Source organism: Sinocyclocheilus anshuiensis, unplaced genomic scaffold (assembly GCF_001515605.1).
Source record: "Sinocyclocheilus anshuiensis isolate Anshui unplaced genomic scaffold, SAMN03320099.WGS_v1.1 scaffold55, whole genome shotgun sequence".
In the NCBI taxonomy this organism is placed as follows: Eukaryota; Metazoa; Chordata; class Actinopteri; order Cypriniformes; family Cyprinidae; genus Sinocyclocheilus; species Sinocyclocheilus anshuiensis.
This window is the reverse complement of record NW_015549647.1, coordinates 4,168,202-4,186,970: the sequence shown is the minus strand read 5'-3', so window position 1 is coordinate 4,186,970 and position 18,769 is coordinate 4,168,202. Positions and strand designations below refer to the sequence as shown.

The window sequence follows — 18,769 nt, the reverse complement described above, 5'->3', positions numbered from 1 at the left end:
TAACACTCGAAGGTGATTGGGCTCTCGGGCGAGATCCCAATTCGTCAGTCACGACTGACGTAACGTCTCCGTTCCCTCCTTCAGGGAACGAGGGTTACACAAGTAACCGAGACGTTTTGAATATGGATATTTTTCTTACAAAAACGCATCGATTCACTACAGAAGGCCTTTGTTCACCCCCCGGAGCAGTGTGAGACACTTTTTTTATGGATGGGCGATTTTTTTAAGTTCTTTTGGACTGAAGCAATGTAACACCCGCTGAGTGGCATTAAACAGCTTGAAAGATCAAAGACAATTTTTCATATAACTCCGACTGGATTCGTCTGAAAGAAGAAAGTCATATACACCTAGGATGCCTCGGGGGTGAGTAAAACGCAGCCTAATTTTCATTTTTGGGTGAACTAACCCTTTAAGCCCTAATTGAGCATTAAAATAAAAAATGAGATGTCATGTAAACTGTACAGAAAAAGATGATTGATGAACCTTTCAAAATGAGGGTATTTTCACATCTAGTTTGGTTTAATTGATTAACAGTGCACAAACATTTAGACCAATGAGGGTACAATTTGTTCACGTGACTTCTTTTACATTTGTCATTGTTATATACTAAATGATTGGTATAATGAATTTTTATTACATTGTATTTAATTTGGTGCATTAAAAAATGCCTTAAATGTGAAGGCAAACAGAACTAACTAATTAAATAAATAAATAAAGTAAGTAAGCAAAAAAAGCAACATTGTAAATGTCCTGAACATATGGCAGTAAGAGATGGAAAGACAAGTTAAACAAGTAATGCAATGAAAAACGGCTCTCACCAGGCTGAGACTGTAACTGTTCTGACCTCAGACATATCTCTGCAGTAGTCTGTCTTCTTCCTACAACAGCTTATTATGAAATATGAGAAATGGTAAATGTAATCACCATGAGATTACATGAAATAAAACCACAGGATAATGTCTTGTCTATTAAACTAGACACGTCATCCAAGTTGCTATTACAAGGAAAACTGACAGCTATGACGAGTAGCCATATTTCACACACAAACACAGTTCTATTAATATCTATATTAATCAATCAATTTATTCAGCTCACACTGCATGTTGACAGGCTGGATAGACTGTTGTTCCTGTAAATTGATTCACCACACACCATTTGAACTCATGGGAAACAAACCCAAATGACAAAACAGACAACTTTGAAAATCAGTATAGTATAAACTGCCATTTAGTTAACGGAGACACCGACAGGCTTGCTCTCATAAATGGGACATCAAGATTCAAGAGTTGGTTCAAGACTCAATAACAGTGTCAGTGCCAAAGAGAAAGGAACAAATCTAAAAAGAGAAAGGAAAAATCATGACGGCTTCATATGAAAAGTATAGTATACAGTATATGTGGCCATGATTCTGGGAACTACATGTAGTCTATGTCTCTAGCTGAGATTTAAAATCTCACATAAATCCTATAATTTGTAGAGAATAATACCACTTCCTCACATCAAATACAAACACGTGTGGTGGTTTGGTTAACCAACATTAAGATATTTTTAAGCAGCAGCTTGAAGAACCACAACAATTATGATTGTTTGTTTTTTAGAAAAATCATGTTAAAATGTAAGCATAAAATTATGATACATCAGGCTTTTGAGAAACATTTATTTGTACATCTCTCAATCATTGTATTGCATTGCATTGCATGTTTTGACCCCACAATAAAAAAATAAAAAAATAGAGAGCTTTGATTATAAAACCAAGCATTTAAATATCATCTTAGTAAGATATTCGCTGAGAGAATTCTGTGTAAGTAGTCTGCTATACTGTCATAAAGATCTCATTGACTTTACAAGCTATCAGAATTTCATCTTAAAGATATAAAGATAAAAATATAAAATGTTATAAATATCCTCAACTGCACCAAATTGTATATGTTTGCTCAGGTTGGGCTTCTAAATTCATTTGTGATGTTTTTCCCACTCCTTGAATATGAGCTCCATATTCTCTTATGTCATACTACATGAGCCATAAAAAGCCTATATCAAATATGATTAAAAAAAAATCTGACTATTATTTCATATGTCATATACAACTTTACTCCTAAAATGACATACAAGTTTTAATAGAAGAATTCATGTAAGTGGTAAATTTATAAGCTTCACATTTCTGCTGTTTAATCCTCCAAAAAAGGGTCCCATTTACTTCCATTGTAAGTGCCTCGCCGTAGCCTCCAAAGAAACAGAGAGTTTAGTCAAAATATTTTTTGTGGTAATCAACATGCCACAAATGCTGTCAATTGAGCTTAACTTGTACTAAAACCAGAAAATTTATTTAAGCCCCTGCCATTAGATAATATTGCTACAGGGCAGGATTAATCACATGGGTAATTGGGCGCATATTCAGGGGCACAACGTCCACTGGACACCATGCAGGGTTGAATAAATATTTTAAAATAGTGGGAAATGAGGCAAAATAGCCTTGAATATCCGTTTTATAACATACTTTATAACATGCGCTGCCAGTCATGTTGGAACAGAGGATCATGCACACATTACATGAAGTCAGAACACACACACAATGTATCTGCCACATTAAGCAGTCGTCAATTTAACATTAGCATGAGATCAGAAAAAGTGCATCAACAATCCTTTCCTCCTTTGTTTCCTTAATGCTGTCTAAAATTTTGAGCGGCACAAAAAGTGCCCAAAGTTAGTACCTTTCTCAAGGTCTTTACTGAGATCAGAGCTCAGCAGGGGCTTATTCTGGAGATCCAGAGTTTTAATAATGCCCTGTCAGAAACAATGAGTCGGAACTCATGTAATTTGTCCTCCTCATGGTAACTTTTAACAGAGCCTATTTTTGGAGGGCTTCATACTTTTTCCTGGCACCGATGACAAGCTGTGCACTGATGAAATATTGAGATGCTACATTTTTCCAGACTGTTAATAAAATATGCATCATCCACGCTGAGCTGCAAATTTCCCTGTTCCTGCGCTGCATGGGGGGAAAGGATAAGCCAGTAAAGAAAAACATTTATAGTACACTATTAATGTACACTAAACGCCTTGATATTATTCATTTTCTACTGCACTGAGTAATTTAATTCCAGGACAAAAATTCTCAGGGATCAGACCATCATAACTGCTCAATAAGGTCAGTAAGGCTCTGAGATCAATCTGAGATCAATAAGGCGCTGAAATGCTGATCAGCAATTAAACTCCAGTCCCAATGGGGCAAGATTCCAGAGTTCAAACCTGGAGAGAGGATGTTATTTTTGGCAGAGCTGACCCCTACAGAGACAAGAAACAGCCATAAGCACATCAGGAGAGCATTTTCACATACTCCTTTGACTGAAGGAGATTCTGACAGATGACTTCAGTATTTACATTGGTGCATATGGGTCTGAGACTCAGTTCATTTAAATCACATAAAGCCTAAGTGCACAAATTTAGGCATCTAAATTATCAATATGATCAAAAGACTGCTGAAAAACTCGTTGTACACAATATACTACATGCTTCCTGTCATATGATTGATAGATTAAACTTTTTAAGAAAGTAAAAAACCTTCTAGTATAATGCTAAAAACATCCGCCTTCAGGTTGTGGTTCATGTCTTTTTGCTGCAAAATCGTGATTTTGACTGATTTTTATAAAGTAAACGCAAGAATAACTTAAAGTTGTAATATTACAAGATTAATTCTTACTTCCTATGTCCCTGTTGAAAAAAATAATGTTTAATCTGAAAAAAAAAAACATCAATGTATGAAAAGACTTGGGGCAAACTTATTGAATATATGAATAATTTGGATGTTACATTGACTGAAAATGCTGATGTGATAATGTAAACCTTCTTTACCTTAACCTATTTATTTATTATTATTATTTATTTATTTACCTATTTTTATTTATTTATTTTTTCTCTCATATTTTACACATCAGCTCAATCCCTTGCAATAACGTAAATGTAAGTGTTCTGTCTAGTGAGGGGTGGAAGGGTGATTAAAAAAAGTGTACTTGTATACTGAACTGATTCTGTAAATTGTTGATGTGAAAATAAACAATAAATAGATAAATTCTTACTGGACTGAAGCAATTTATATTTAGCTACTTGCTTATTCATACATCACTTTTTTAGAAAAATCATGTTAAAATGTGAGTATCAAATATGATACAACAGGCTTTTGATGAACGTTTATTTGTACATCTCTCAATCAGCTTTACACTACAGAGCTTTGATCAAAACTAATCATTTAAATATCATCTTATTAAGACATATTATAGGGAGATATAGAGTGACAACTGATATTTCGGTGCATTTTAGGCAAGCATTCTGCAATACCATTATTACAAGCTATCAAAATGTCATCTTAGTTTTTGGCCATATAAATATCAGCAACTGCACCAATCTGCATATTTTTGCGTATTTTGGGCCTCTGAATAAAAAGTTGTACGAGTATGAGCTTCATATTCTCATACTATATGAGCCATAAAAGCCTTTTGACTAAAGGTTCAATAAACGGTTCCATTTTAAAAAATTTGATTTTTCTGATTATTAATTTTTATGTTAGACTTTACAGGGTAAATGTACCATTGCAAATTATACTGCTAAGAGCCTAATTCATTTGTTTAAGGGATCCAAATACAAAAAAAAAGCACTTTAAACTATGACATTTTTACACATCCGAATGAATTTAAATACAGCTTAAATCTCATCTCTCTTTTTGAGAGGGCTGGCAGTATCCTATACGGCATCTGACTCTGATGTCGTGTGAGAGAAGGTAAATCTGATCCCCTAAAAAGATTAGCTGACCAATTTAGCACACTCACCATATGATATTGACATAATGCATGTATAACCAACTGGATTTCCACTATCGACTGCAGCCCACAAATGAAAATGCCAAGGGAAACGGTGCCAGTTCATTATGCTTGACCTGTTCTTAGCAAATGAGAGAATTACGGGATTCAGAAAATGGTCCAATTCTGTTATATCTGGCATGCACACTGTCTAGAATGCTGCAGAAAGAGCCAGGGATGCTCCCTTTCCACAGAAATACTACAGGAGGGTAGAAGGCGGAGTGACAGACACTGAAGAGAAAGACAGACAGAGATTATGGACCGATGCTGCAATCCAATATTGAAATTTTTCTACTTTAACTGTTAGGTCTACTGATCAATAACTTTTGGTTGGTCCCTAAACAACAACAACACCATGCAGGCAACAGCATTAACACAACAGTATGATCGACAGGGAACAATGGTGTTTGAGGTCAATTATTTTAATATCTTACTGTTGTTTACATGAATAGTTTGACTTTAGACATAACGGCCAATCACCCAAACATAGAAGTCATAATTTACCCACCCTTGTGTTGCATTCTTCTGTTGAACACATTTTTTCATAAAATCAAAGTCATTGGGGTCCAAACATGTTTGAGCCCCAATGGTCTTGCAATGTCATCTTTTATGTTCCACAGAAGAAATGCAAACAGGTTTGAAATAATGGTGAAAGCGACAACAGAGCTTTTTCTTTTTATTTTAAGCTTGACATTGACAATTTAATGACATTGTTTTGTAAGACTAAATACATAATTGAATTTTAATAGTTTAGGCCATGCTGAAAATGTATGCAACCTTTATAACCAAACAGGTTACGCCAAAATATCTTTGAAATATTTATAATAATGTATTTGTTTTATTGTTGTACCGTAATAATTAGGCCTGCCTGGTTATAATAAATAAATAAATATCGTAGTATTGTCCACTTAATATCAGACACATTTTTACAAATAATTGCTCCTTATAAAAATGCACTTTATTTTATAGTAATAAATAATAATAACAGTAACAATAATAGTAATAACAGTGACACAGAAAAACAAACAATAACAATATTCTAAAAAAAAAGTCAGCTGTTTGCGGTACCATAACAACAGCTCTGCGCTCTGATTCGCAAAGGAAGATTCGAAGACTCGATTCTTATTGCCCTCGCTGCTATTGTATTGGTGTGGGCACACAAAAGCTTCATTCAGTATTTAACCAGCAGCACATTTAGAAGACAAAATCACTGTGTGTGACTTCACGAGTCTTATGTGGGGTTATAAGCGATTTAAAAAGGCTTTCGCTTCTCAGTTAGACTTTCTCTCGAAACGTCTATTAGTGAACCACGAAACACCGAATACACCTCCCGTGAAGCTGCCACAAAAGCTCACGCACCAAGTTTACGCGCTCGCTGTTGTTTACCTTTACAGGTTGCCTCTCGACAGTTTGGGGAAAACGAAGGGGTGCGGATGGAAACGGCCTTTATCCCGATTAGCCTCGGCGTGGGTGCATGCAGAAGAGATGGAAAATCCCGTTCAGCGTGCTTTTCGTTGTCCTCCCAGTGCTTCGTTCTCAGACCCCATAGGAACTCCACCGCAGCGCTCTCGCGCTCTCTCTGCTGCTCAACCCAGTGCTCGATGACGTCACCGCTGCCAGGGCTGGACTGCCCCGGGAGAGCACTGTTCGTGACTCAAAGCGAAAGGCAATGTACAAGATAGCCATGTATTGTCAACTTAATTGTTTGCAATTTGTTTCTTCCTAAAAAAAAAAGGAAACATGAGAACCCACCCAGACTCTCAACCATCCCAGGGACCCCCAGTATATAAAAACTACTTTTTCTTGGGTTACACTTTATAATAACTTTCATAACTGATATTGCGTAGCTGATAAAAAGTTAGGATTTAGTTAACAGTTTAATTGACAGAATTGTAAGTGTACTAAGAATTTAAGTGCACTCTAACAGAGTTTTACAGACCCTGATATGTTATAATCATGGAAAGTGGCAGATGTATGCTTAAAACTGAAATAAATATGAGGGTCTGAAAGACTGAAATATGAGAAATATGCATGTGAGAATGTTATCATGGCAATCATATGACATATTATATCAACCATTTTGAGATTCTTAATACTGTTTCAAAAATAAATGCCATGTTACACTACAGAATCAGTTTTTCCTCTCTTTCTGTATGCTATTTGATAATTTAAAAACAAAACTTTTCATTCACGTGTTTGTTCATTTACATTTTAAAGGCTTAATTTTCCTAAAACAATATTGTGAACACAAAACCAAAACTGTGTTCAGGAATTTTTAAAAATCTTACTACTCTTTTTACCTGAATATTTCTGCAATCAGTGTAGATTACACAAGTATTGTATTACAAAGTTCTTAGACATTGTTCTAAAAATATGATTCATGTAAAAGGCAATGATCTATTGTTTTTAATCTCAGTGTGTAATGAGTGTTCAGTGCGTCTGTATGCATTTGATAGCAAGGTTCGAAAGATTATACAGTTTTAAAAATAAGCTTTTGTCAAAATAATAATAATTTTGAGTTGTGTTCATAAATGTGTCTTAGCGAATGAGAAAACTGTAAATGTGTCACAGATAATGTTAGAGAGAAAGAGGCCACATGATTAATGAAATGAGTGTTTTGCTTTTACATTACCATCTGTTTTATGTCATGTTGTTGGCGTCTGTGTGAACATGATCATTCTTGGCCTTAACTCATTTTATGCAGGGATTCTCTCTGAACTGAAGTGTGTGTGTGTGTGTGTGTGTGTGTGTGTGTGTGTGTGTGTGTGTGTGTGTGTGTGGCAGCCCATATCCTTAGCTCAGAGTGAGCTAAAATGCTATTGACCGAGTGCAGCATTCCTACTGCTGGCTCATGAGGGATGCCACAGTCATCAGAGAGATGGGCCTTTCAACATCATCTGAAGGACAGAAAACTGCTCTCTCTCACACACACACACACGCGCCAAAGTTGACTACTGACAAGCCAAATGGCAAAATTTAGATGACAGGAAATCAATGAAAGCCAAATTATGCTTTGTGAATATATACCGGATGGAAACACTAAAAGGATTAATTCATGGCAGTCCAGGTTTGGCTCAACCATGCAAAAGACACACATCTTTTGTCTTAGATAGTCAGGAGTTACTTTTGAGAGGTTAGATTTAAAACATTTCCAAAGAGTATGAAATTTCAGTTGATTCTTTTGAAGCAATAAATCTACAAATATGTTCCTTGGAGTGAACTCTCTCTCTCTCTCTCTCTCTCTCTCTACATATAGGCCAATTGTTTTGTTGCATTCATAAAGCTCAACAATTCAACCCTGTTACAAAAGTTATTGCAAGAAGAAGATGGGCAGTATTTCAGATCCATGTACAGTATTTAAAATACGTATTTGAAAAACAAAATACAATTTTGTATTTTAAAGCCTTTGGCAAAAATCAAATGTAATTTGTATTTAAATGCATTTAAGATTAGTATTTTTGTATTTTCAAAATACATAAAATACTTTGTGCCGGTCAACCTCTTTATGAGGGTGCTGATTTAGTCCAGACACGCCCCCTCCTCTCAACCCCAACATTCATCACGTGAGCTGCAGCTGTACAACTCCATTCAGCATTGGGTGAGTGACTTTTCTGTAATGAGATAAGGTGAGGATGTCATGGTCAATTGTACATGTTGATTAAAGTTAAAATAGTGCATCATTCAGATTTGCCATCAGTTAACATGAAAGAAAAAAGGTCACTGACAAGGGGAAAAATAGCGTTAGCCAATCAGTTTTAATAGTTAATCGGTTGTTGTTTTTTATCAACTAGCTTGTCAAATGTGTTTAAAGCATCACTGCATGTTAGGGCTGGGTGATATGACAATACATATCGTGGCGATGATATAAAGTGATATAAACTTTTTCTAAATCGTTTACATAGGTAGGCCTGTCGGGGTAAGCATATAGTATATCCGTGCAGCTTTTAGTGGGCAGGAATTATTGGAACGTTGGAGTGGAAAAGGAAGCATGGATGAATGAGTGATAGAATGTGATGTGCTTGGTGCAGTTGCACTTATTATAAGTGTATATATACTTCTATGGCTCTCAATAGATTCAGTGGTTGGAGTTGGGTTAATACTCCTTGACAAGTTCTGTTGCTACTTTCTGATTACGTTTCTGGCTACATTTAAAATCAAAAATGTAAAACATATTGATCATTTAATAATTGCTGTAATGCTGAAATGTTTGTTTTCAACTTCCAAATAGGTGTCCAATGATTGATAAATAAATGTTTGATATATTTAATATACTGAATATTGTACCCTAATTGAAGTAGCTGTTTAGTAGGATCATGATTTTGCATACCATTGCATGAATGACTGCCTGACACATAATATATTATTATATTTATGATTAACAATCAAATGATTAATTAGTTAGAAACTAGTTGCTATGAATACAGGTGCCATCAGTTGTCTTCTTATGAATGACTTGTTTGTCATTGAGTCAGTGCTGCTGATGCAAAGTAGGCCCTTCGTTACCAAACACCAAGTAACTAAATTAAGATACAATTATGAGCCATTCACAAACTGTTAAACATTAAACTGTTGGTTACTTTAAAACTAACCTTCATCTGGGAGATTACAGGGATGCCAGATTTATTGCATGGCTCGGGCAGAGAAAAGCTGTTGCTATCAAATAGGCCAGTTGATGGAAGGTTTACGAAGAAATTTAACGCTCCCTTGTTAAAGTATTTTTTTTTTTGTCTTTTTAAAATACAGTAGTTTATTTTGATACTTGTGTGGCTGCTGTATTTTGAAGTTTATTTTGATACACTTAAAACTAAGGTATTTGGTATTTTATTTTAAAATACATTTGATGTATCTTTGCCCAACCCTGTGTATGGGAAGTATAATAACTACAAGCCATTTGTTACTGAGTTCTAGATTTAGGCTAGATTTGCAGTCATTTGGATTTACATTTGCATTATAAACAAATTCATACAAATTCTGTATTGGGTGTCATACATAACCTACAATTTGAAAACTCTTCTGTACATATGTTTACTTTTTTGGTTGAAAAATAGCACCCCCTTGTGTCCAAAAGTAATGCCAAGAAGTACACATTGAAGAATTTGCTTCAGAGGTCATGCAGCTCAGGATGACATGTTGTAAATTTATATATTAACATTATATGGCTTTTTATCAACGGGTAGAGTTCTTTTGTTCGTTCCTTGAATTTTGTGTCTTCATTGTGTTGACTGTTCAATTCATGATTCATAGGTTTTTGGTTGAATTCAAAAGCAATTTTTGCAAATTATTTACTTTGAATTAAATTCTATTAGATTTGAATAAAATGCATTTAAAGGATTTTTCATTACTTTCTCTAATGCGTCTTGAGTAAGAAAAAGAAACTACTTTATTGCACCAAAAGTAATTTGAAAAGGCAATATTAAATACATACTGTTCAAGTCATAAGTTTACCTAAGTTGAGGTTACATGAGTTTAATATTTTAAATAAAAAATAAATAAATAAGAGGGATTATAAAAATTGCATGTTGTTTTTATTAGTACTGCTATTTTTAAAATAATATATTTCAAATGTTTACTTGTATACCACAAGACAAAATAATTGAATTTACAGAAAAGACCCAGTGTTCAATTCTTAATACTGTGTGTTGTTGCCTGGATGATCAAAAGCTTCTTGAGCATCAATGAATGCTTGCACCTTTTGTATTAGTTGTGTGTGAGTCTCAATATCATTCAGTCACTGTTGGGAAGGGTGTGTGAAGGATTTTTCTAAAGAAAAGTGGGCAATTTAACTATCGCAAAACATACAAACAGTCATTGATCCAATTTTAACATTCAGAGGCATGTAAACTTTTGAACTGGTTCTTCTTTGTAAATTCAGCTACTATTTTGTGGACTATATAAGCAACCATTAAGTAAAAAATTTATTTGAGGCAGTACCACATAAAAAAAAAAATAAATAAAAAAAAATCAAGCAATTTATGGTCCCTCTTATTTTTGTCTAAATTATTAACATTTCGCAAATTCTACATGGTATACGTAAGCTTATGACCTCAACTATATTTTGGAAACAAAAAAAAGAGTGCAATCTGCTGATTTCAGTGCTGAGCTAGCCGAGCAAAACTATTCCATATTTTTCATGGCCTGGAAATTACTTATAAACATAGCATGCTATCCTGAAATATTATCCCGCAGTGAGGGGAAGGGGTGGTAATGGGGAGAATCTCATGAGGTATTGTAAGATATGCACTGATTTAAGTCATGCTTAGTTCTAAAAAAGGCTGAAAGGACAGACTTGGGGAAAAAAAGGTATAAAAGATATACATTATTTGTAAATATACAAATTCAGGAATAGCACCCAAATTACATAGAACCAAAAACCACCCCACTGACAAATGAAGAGATCATTGAAGTCTTTCAGTATTATTGTATATAATTCTTTATAAATATTAAAACATAATCAAACTCCAGATGTTCTCAATTCCTGAAAATGTATTTTCTATCGAGAACATGGCATGTTTTTTCTTTTAACACTCTAAAAAATGCTGGGTTGTTTCAACCCAACTTTGGGTCAAATATGGACTAACCCAACTTTTGGGTTAAAAATGTAATTTAAAAATTTAACCCAACAGCTGGGTTAGTCCATATTTGACCCAAAGTTGGGTTGAAACAAACCAGCATTTTTTAGAGTGAATAAATAACTTAAACAGAATAGTAAATTGTGTGCAAAATCTTGGTGCTAAAAGTCTCAAGTCCATGTGATCATTTTTCTCACAAAAGATCTGCATATGTAGTGAGTAACTGTGAAATGGCAGATGTGTGCATAAAGTCTATTATCAGGGCAAAGGATCAGGTGAAAGAATCATGTCGATGTCTGTCTCAACTCTGGGCCAGCTCCAGTTTGTTTTCTGATGCTTTTGGTGCTTCAATTACTTCTCCACACATAAACCTCTCCTACAACAACAAAAAGTGTATATTTTAGGCTTTTAAATAAACTAACATGAATTTGAACACATTTCTCATAATTGAACCTTTAAAACAACTAAGATCAAATGTTATGAGAAATCTTTAAGTAGTCGCAGTAACAGAATACTCTAAGAAGGTATTTTTAAGCCCTTTCACAGAAATTAAATGACTATATTTCCATGTATTGTAAATAGCTGTTCTGTTTCCCCCCACAATAATTTATGAATATTTATTAGCTGTAATCCTTAAGTTTTCAAATTCACTTCAGTGAATGTTTAAATTAATTTAAGAAGCTTTATTATTATTATTATTATTATTATTATTTTATCATTATACAAGAAAAATCAATAAAGAGTGACCAAGACGGTCATTATTTCTACAATAAAACAAGAACATTAATACTCATATTATTACAAAATGGTTACCAGATAACAATATAACATATTTTTCGGTTTTTAATTTATAAACAAGGCTATCAAACAAGAGGACTCTGATGTGATTGTTTATTAAATTATCCTTAATTTTTTTGCAGTGCAACACCAACAACAAATAACCAAACGATGTTGTCTATACACACATATCAGAACATACTAAACATCCTACCTTATCATAGATTACTTTTACTATAAGTGAGCAACTCGGACAGGTGGCCACTTCTTCACCATTCTCAAGATCCTCCTGAAAAACAGCAGTTTCCCCTTAATAAAATAGTATTTCGTTCACCTAAAAAGTATTTGCCACTTAGTTATACCCTGACACCTCTTGAGTCAATACACAGATGTATATTATTAGATCAATTAAATGTCAGTTTCTTTCTTTTTTTTTGGGTTAATATCTTCTAGTTCTGCAGTAGTTCTTTAAGTGACACCTCTTGAGTCAATACACAGATGTATATTATTAGATCAATTAAATGTCAGTTTCTTTCTTTTTTTTGGGTTAATATCTTCTAGTTCTGCAGTAGTTCTTAACTATTCCAAAAAATGTATTCATTACTTTACCCGCTAACATAACAACATTGTAAAAGTTACAACGACTACACAAATGCAAATACAACTCTTTAATAAATGACATATAAATATATACACGTTTACATTTAAGAAAGTGAAAATGTCAAGTTATGACTGTCATTCTGATGTTCCAGGAGAAACAAAACTTGCCTTCGTTATCGCAAATCTGTCACCACATGGACAAGGAAAATAATATGTTTCTGTTTCTTCATCATATTCAAAATCTTCTATTTCAACCTCGTCGTGAAACACCGTCATTTTAAATCAACTACTAGTTAAACGGACTCGCCGCCGGTGCTGATTCAACACATGCGCCCCCAGTGACTTATGTGGCGCACAATTTTGACGTTGTCAACTAGCGAATTACAACAAAAAGCTGTTTACAATTTAGCCACCAGGTGAAGACAAATTTCTATTCACTTTACGCTGCACAAGTCTCATACATCTCGAGTAGCCTACATGAAATATCTTTCTTGATGTAACATTAGAGTTGACCGCGACTGGGGGGTTTCAACGATGAAGTGGAATTCACACTGCAATCAATTATTATTCAGTCAAATACAGGCATGCAGACCTAACTAACTTTCTCAACGCGAGTTGGTTTGATTAGCTTCCATTTGAGTCACTAAGTTAGGTTATATTGGAATAGCATATTAGTATTATCATACTTAATATTTCTAAAGTTATATTGTGCAAAGAATGCAAATCTATATGCAAGAAACACCCAGAAGACATACTGTTTGCTAGAAGATTGAGTAAAGGTAATGCACTGTAATGCATTATGCATTCAGTCTTGTATTTGAGATGTTAGAAATGAACTGTAAGCAATATCAGCCACAATCTTTTAACATGTTTTTCATTCATTATTCGACATAGCTACTATTATATAAAAATGTAATCCGTAAACTGCATTGCACATAATCCAGTAAGAATTACGCTAGTAGGCTTGAATGTAAATCTTTGTACCTTGAATGTAGCCTAAGTCTTGCATTTCAACTCTTGAATGTTTTGTTGTATATTATGTGATATAAGCTATTCTAATGTAATTGTATGTGTGTATAATGACAATAAAAGGCATTGATTCGTACCCTACGCAAGACTCTAAACCACATTTTTTGCCATCAAACACTTACATACTTGGCAACATGTTTTCACTTCTCCGGTGTTTTCAACTTAGTTTAGTATTTAATTAAATTTTACGATTTCAAGCTTACATTTGAGTGAGTCTATGACGTAACTGGAGTAAAGGGTCAGAGACAAGCGTTCATTCTTGCAATGCAAATGCATTAATTGGTCAAATAGATTTGGGCTATTGGGGAGATAAAAGAGGAGAACAAGATTTTCCTACGACCTGGTTTCATGAGGCATATATAAGGATTTTGTTACAGTGCCATGAAAAGTATTTGACATTAATACATAGATATTCGCTAATATTGCCTTTTCTGAGAACTAGTTGCATATTATCAAACAACATGCAGCATTATAGGGAAGTTAAGACACAGTGCAGCATTTTTATGCTTTATTTTCTTCTTTCAGTCAAAAAAAAAAAAAAAATTAACACTGGCTTGTGTCACTTTTGTGAACAAGTAAATGCCTTTATAAAAAAACTAAACTTTGCACAGCAGCAATAAATGCAGCTAAACATTACCTGTACTTGAAATGAGCTTTACTTATTTTTCCAAAAGTAAATTTTGGCCTATTCATCTTTGCTAAACTGCCTGAGATTATGATAAGATATAGATTATGATAAGTCTATGAACTGCTATATTTGATAAAGAACACCAGTTTTGTTGTGCTTGTTTGTAGGGTTGCATAATTTGGCCAAAGTGTTGTTTTTTTATATATCAATATAAATAATAATAATTATGACAAAATAAGAAATATGACTATTGTAATGACACTATTTCACTATAATATAAAAAATGAATATTTAAGAATACATATTATATTATTATATAAAAAAATCTGTGAGAGTAATTTCTTAACTTTTGTCAGTAAATCTTATGCATCCACTGACAGAAAAATAAACTCCTGTACACTTCTCTATCTGGGAAAAACTTGTGCCCCCCCCCCCAAAATTGGGTGTTGTGAGCATTAGTGAGTACACACGTGATATGTTTCATTCATACTCCTGAGAGCCTGAGAGCACCCTCGTGCAGAAAGTCCACAAGTGAGACCTATAGAAGTCATAAAACTTATATAGGCATAATGACATTCCAGGAAATCCCTTATACGGACAAAGATATCATGCTATCCCTGTACCTGAATAAAACAGATAGAGGCATTTTGATTGATGAAACTTGAAGACAATGAACATACAATTGTGACAATATATGGTTTATCTGTGTTCTTCTAGACATCTCGGGTATTTTAATAAGAATAAAGTAATGCAATGCTAATCGACATAGCCTTTATTACGGCACAGAATACTACAAAAATTGCTGTCATGTGATCTACCTTACCATATTCACCACTGTTACAGCTCAAACCGTGCATGTAGTTGGAAAGAGTCATGCAAAGAAAGAAACAGACAAACATGTTCAAAAATACAATGATTTTCAGAATAAAAAAATTCTAAATAAAAAAAATTGTTGCTCTGTTGAGAATGTCTTGTGTGTTAACCGTGAACATATAGACTACTCTGAGTTTACTGAACTTACTCCTGGACACAGGCCCATTTCTAGGCATAGGCAAACTAGGCGGTCGCTTAGGGCGCCACCAGCAGGAGGGGGTGCCAATGAGCACAAGTACTTGAATAAAATTTGAGAAGGGTTGTGATAAAGGCCCAATCCCAATTCTACCCCTTCCCCTTCAATTCACGCATTCACGTGAAGGGGTAGGGATGCCTTTTGGCTGGAGGGGTAGGGCTAGGAGTAGGGGGAGTGGCCAGATAGCCCTTCAAACGAAGATTTTTCAGGACCTCACTTCAAACGAAGGGGTATGATAAATTTCCCAGCATACGGCAATATGGCTGCCCAAGCAAGCAGAGAGACCTATAAATGTAAGTATTTTTGGCGTATATAAGGATTTTTATAACAAATAATCATTTGTTTTTTGTTCCATTCAATCTTGTGTTCATATATACGGTTATGTTCTAGAAACATTTGCAAAAAATAGCTATGATAAAAGTTTGCTAATGTTATTGACTGCATGATAATTCCACAACATATTTTACCCGCTGATTTGACAACATAAATACTAGTCCGGTGGCAGGTAACTTATCTTTTAACGCACGTCTGATCAATGCATTGTTTTTACATACATAAATACATGAATACGTGGAAGTTTGTGATAAACATCTGCACATTTTCTTTGACATAGGAGCTAGCGACGATGTATGATGACGTGTAACGGTGTAGTAGTGGTGTCCCATTTCTTACGGGAATATTTTCAGCCCTATCCCTTGACACTCTGTTTCAAGGGGGCGGGGCAAGGGGAAGGGGTAGGCATATGTATGGGGTAGGGGAAGGGATATAAAATAGAATTGAGATTGGGCCAAAGAGTGGCACGGCCACCCTGAAATATGATTGCCGCCTCCACTGGATCCTCCAACATCATTGGGCTAGAGTAGCCTACTGTCAATCTGACGATACCTGTTTGCCATTGGATCAGAGCGCTATCAACTGCTGCCAGATTGTTGCATGCAAAATTTGCATTTGGAATGCTTAACAACACCATTAGATCAATGGGTTTTGTCAGTGCTTTGGTAAGGTAATGATTTTTATTTTTTACCATGCAATAAAGCTAAGTTCAACGACCAGTTTAAAATATTGGTACAAGTAAAAAGTGCACACAATCAGTATTTTGTTAGGGCAGTATTTGTGGCAGTCGAGAAATCATGCTGCGAAATTGGACCAAAAGGTGTGCGTTTTTGCGCCAATGCATTGTTAAAGGATGTGACGTGAGGCCAAGTATGGTGACCCATACTCGGAATTTGTGCTCTGTATTTCACCCATCTGAGTGCACACACACAGCAGTGAGTAGTACACACAAGCACGCACCGTGAACACACACCCAGTGGGCAGCCATTTTTGCTGTGGCATCAGAGATTTCGGGCGCAAACAAACAGAATCACACTGTTAATGCAGGCAGCAGGACTGAATGCAATTGTTAAATAACCATTTAAAAAGTGACATAATGTATCATTACTGCTTAGCTAAAAAATGGAAGTTGTAAATTAAACTGTTAAAGCATGAAATAAGATACCACGAATTTGAGTTTAACGTGGGTGTATTAAAGGCACAATATGTAATTTTCGCCACTAGAGGGCGCGTATTCAAAATAAACAAAGAGACAAAGGCGTAGTTTGATGACGCCGTGACTGAGTGTGGAATCATGGGAGTTGTCGTCTTCATCCCCACAGCCGATGCAATCCGACGGGACTCGGGCAAAAATCATGTTCATGGATGAGCTAATGATTTATTAACGTAGTAGATTGAAGCAGGGTGAGACTGAAAGCCGTCGAAGTGAAACAAGGCCGCTGAACGAGCGCGACACATGGCTCGAAAGCAGCGGAGCTTTTATTATGGCACAGTGTGACCGTTTCCGCTCCTTCCGGTCGTGCATATGTGGGAAAAAAGCAGCGCTGTTTTATCATATGAAAGCCATAATACTAATGTTGTACACACGAGGGAGCCACAGGATATCAAATCCTTCAAGATCTCAGTTTAAAGACTGTGAAAATTGTTCAATAAATTGACTTCTAGTAAAAAATTGCATATAAATTCATTATATTTTCATAAAATTTAATAAAGCCCAATATAATACGTATGCAAAATGGCAATCTACTAAAATGGTATTGACAACATATTTGTCAAGTTGTCAGACATGACTAAATGTATGTCCAATTGAAGAAGGGACACTATTATTTATCTATTTTAATATTGTGCATATAATAATACTGCGCCCCCTATTGACCAGCCGCCACTGGTGGGCTGCACACACCACCATTGCTCCTCCCGAGACGGCAACGTCCATCCCTGAACGTTTCTGAACTATCGAACAGGCTTCTGTGATGACCACGGAGGTCGTTCACCTGTCCACCGCGCTCCCGGTGTTGGGAGTCGTGATCTGGTGTGTGTGGGCAGCACACACCATCCAAGAATCTGCTGTCTGTCATGAATCCCCACCCAGCCTACCTCTCCCACCTCCTCTCATCAGTCGGCTGTCATCTTCTACCCCTCTGTATCCTACCAGTCCCTCAATCCCTTGTCTCTGCCTCCAGGCTTTGAGTCCCAGACTCCGCCTCGGCCCGTCGACCCAGTGGCTCCACCATTGCTACTAGCTCCCTCCTCTCCGCCGTGGCCCGTCAGTCCACCAGCTCCACCGGGCTCCCTCGTCCCTTCAGCTCCGCCTTAGTCGGTCATTGACCTGCCATTGCCTCGAGACTACACTCCTCCGGCTTCGCCTCATCCCTCTGTCCCTCTGGCTCCATTGGGCTCCTCCCTCCCTATAGCTCCACCTTGGTCCTATGTCACTCCGACTCCACCGCGGCCTTCCAAATCCCCGCCTACGCCTCGGTCGCCTGAGCCATCTGCCTCCGGATCCTCCACGTCGCCCTGGCTCTGCGGCTCTCCGTCTCTGCCCTGGGCTCCTCTCCCACCTGTTCCACCACTGTCAGTCAGCCCCCTGGAGTCGTCAGCCTTTCCTCCACCATGGCTTCTCCCTCCATTGGCTCCACTTTGGGCCGCATTCATGGCTGCTGTCTGGGTCTCGCCTGGCTCCTCCTGCTCCTGCTCCCTCCTGTCTGCTCCCTGGCACCTCCATCCATCTGATCCGCCCTGGCTCCTCCTGATTTCTTTGTGGCTCCTCCCTCCATCGTCACCACCCTGGTCGTCTGCCTGCCTTTCTGCCGTCCTTTTGCCGTCCCCTGTTACATCCCAACCCCACTCTTTTGTCCTCCTCCTAAGTCCCACTCCTTCCCACCCTTTGTTGTACCGTTACGGCGCAAGT

General features: G+C 36.4%; 2 protein-coding genes across 2 annotated transcripts in view; both read right to left on the bottom strand.

Moving 5' to 3' along the window:
* Positions 1 to 6,527, bottom strand: part of LOC107660111 (cytoplasmic protein NCK2-like) — a 68,628-nt gene extending 62,101 nt beyond the window's left edge. The window contains exon 1 of the mRNA XM_016449340.1: positions 6,240 to 6,527. The gene's annotated coding sequence lies outside the window, so the exon portion shown is untranslated. The remainder of the gene's footprint in view (positions 1 to 6,239) is intronic.
* Positions 6,528 to 11,512: 4,985 nt separating this feature from the next.
* LOC107660145 (DPH3 homolog) lies at positions 11,513 to 13,156 on the bottom strand. Its single transcript, XM_016449384.1, has 3 exons — positions 12,968 to 13,156; positions 12,414 to 12,488; positions 11,513 to 11,798 (listed from the first exon to the last, which is right to left on the bottom strand). The coding sequence occupies exons 1-3, from the start codon at positions 13,073 to 13,075 to the stop codon at positions 11,724 to 11,726; spliced, it is 258 nt and encodes an 85-aa protein (XP_016304870.1). The 5' UTR covers positions 13,076 to 13,156; the 3' UTR covers positions 11,513 to 11,723.
* Between the last annotated feature and the right edge of the window lie 5,613 nt (positions 13,157 to 18,769).

Bases quoted from the DNA above. Each gene is read 5' to 3' on its own strand.
- LOC107660145 (XM_016449384.1), bottom strand. From the start codon at position 13,075: ATGACGGTGTTTCACGACGAGGTTGAAATAGAAGATTTTGAATATGAT. The intron at 12,489-12,967 runs GCAAGTTTTGTT...GCTGTTTTTCAG, and splicing joins ACAGATTTGCGATAACGAAG to GAGGATCTTGAGAATGGTGA. The intron at 11,799-12,413 runs GTAGGATGTTTA...TTGTTGTTGTAG, and splicing joins TAAAAGTAATCTATGATAAG to GAGAGGTTTATGTGTGGAGA.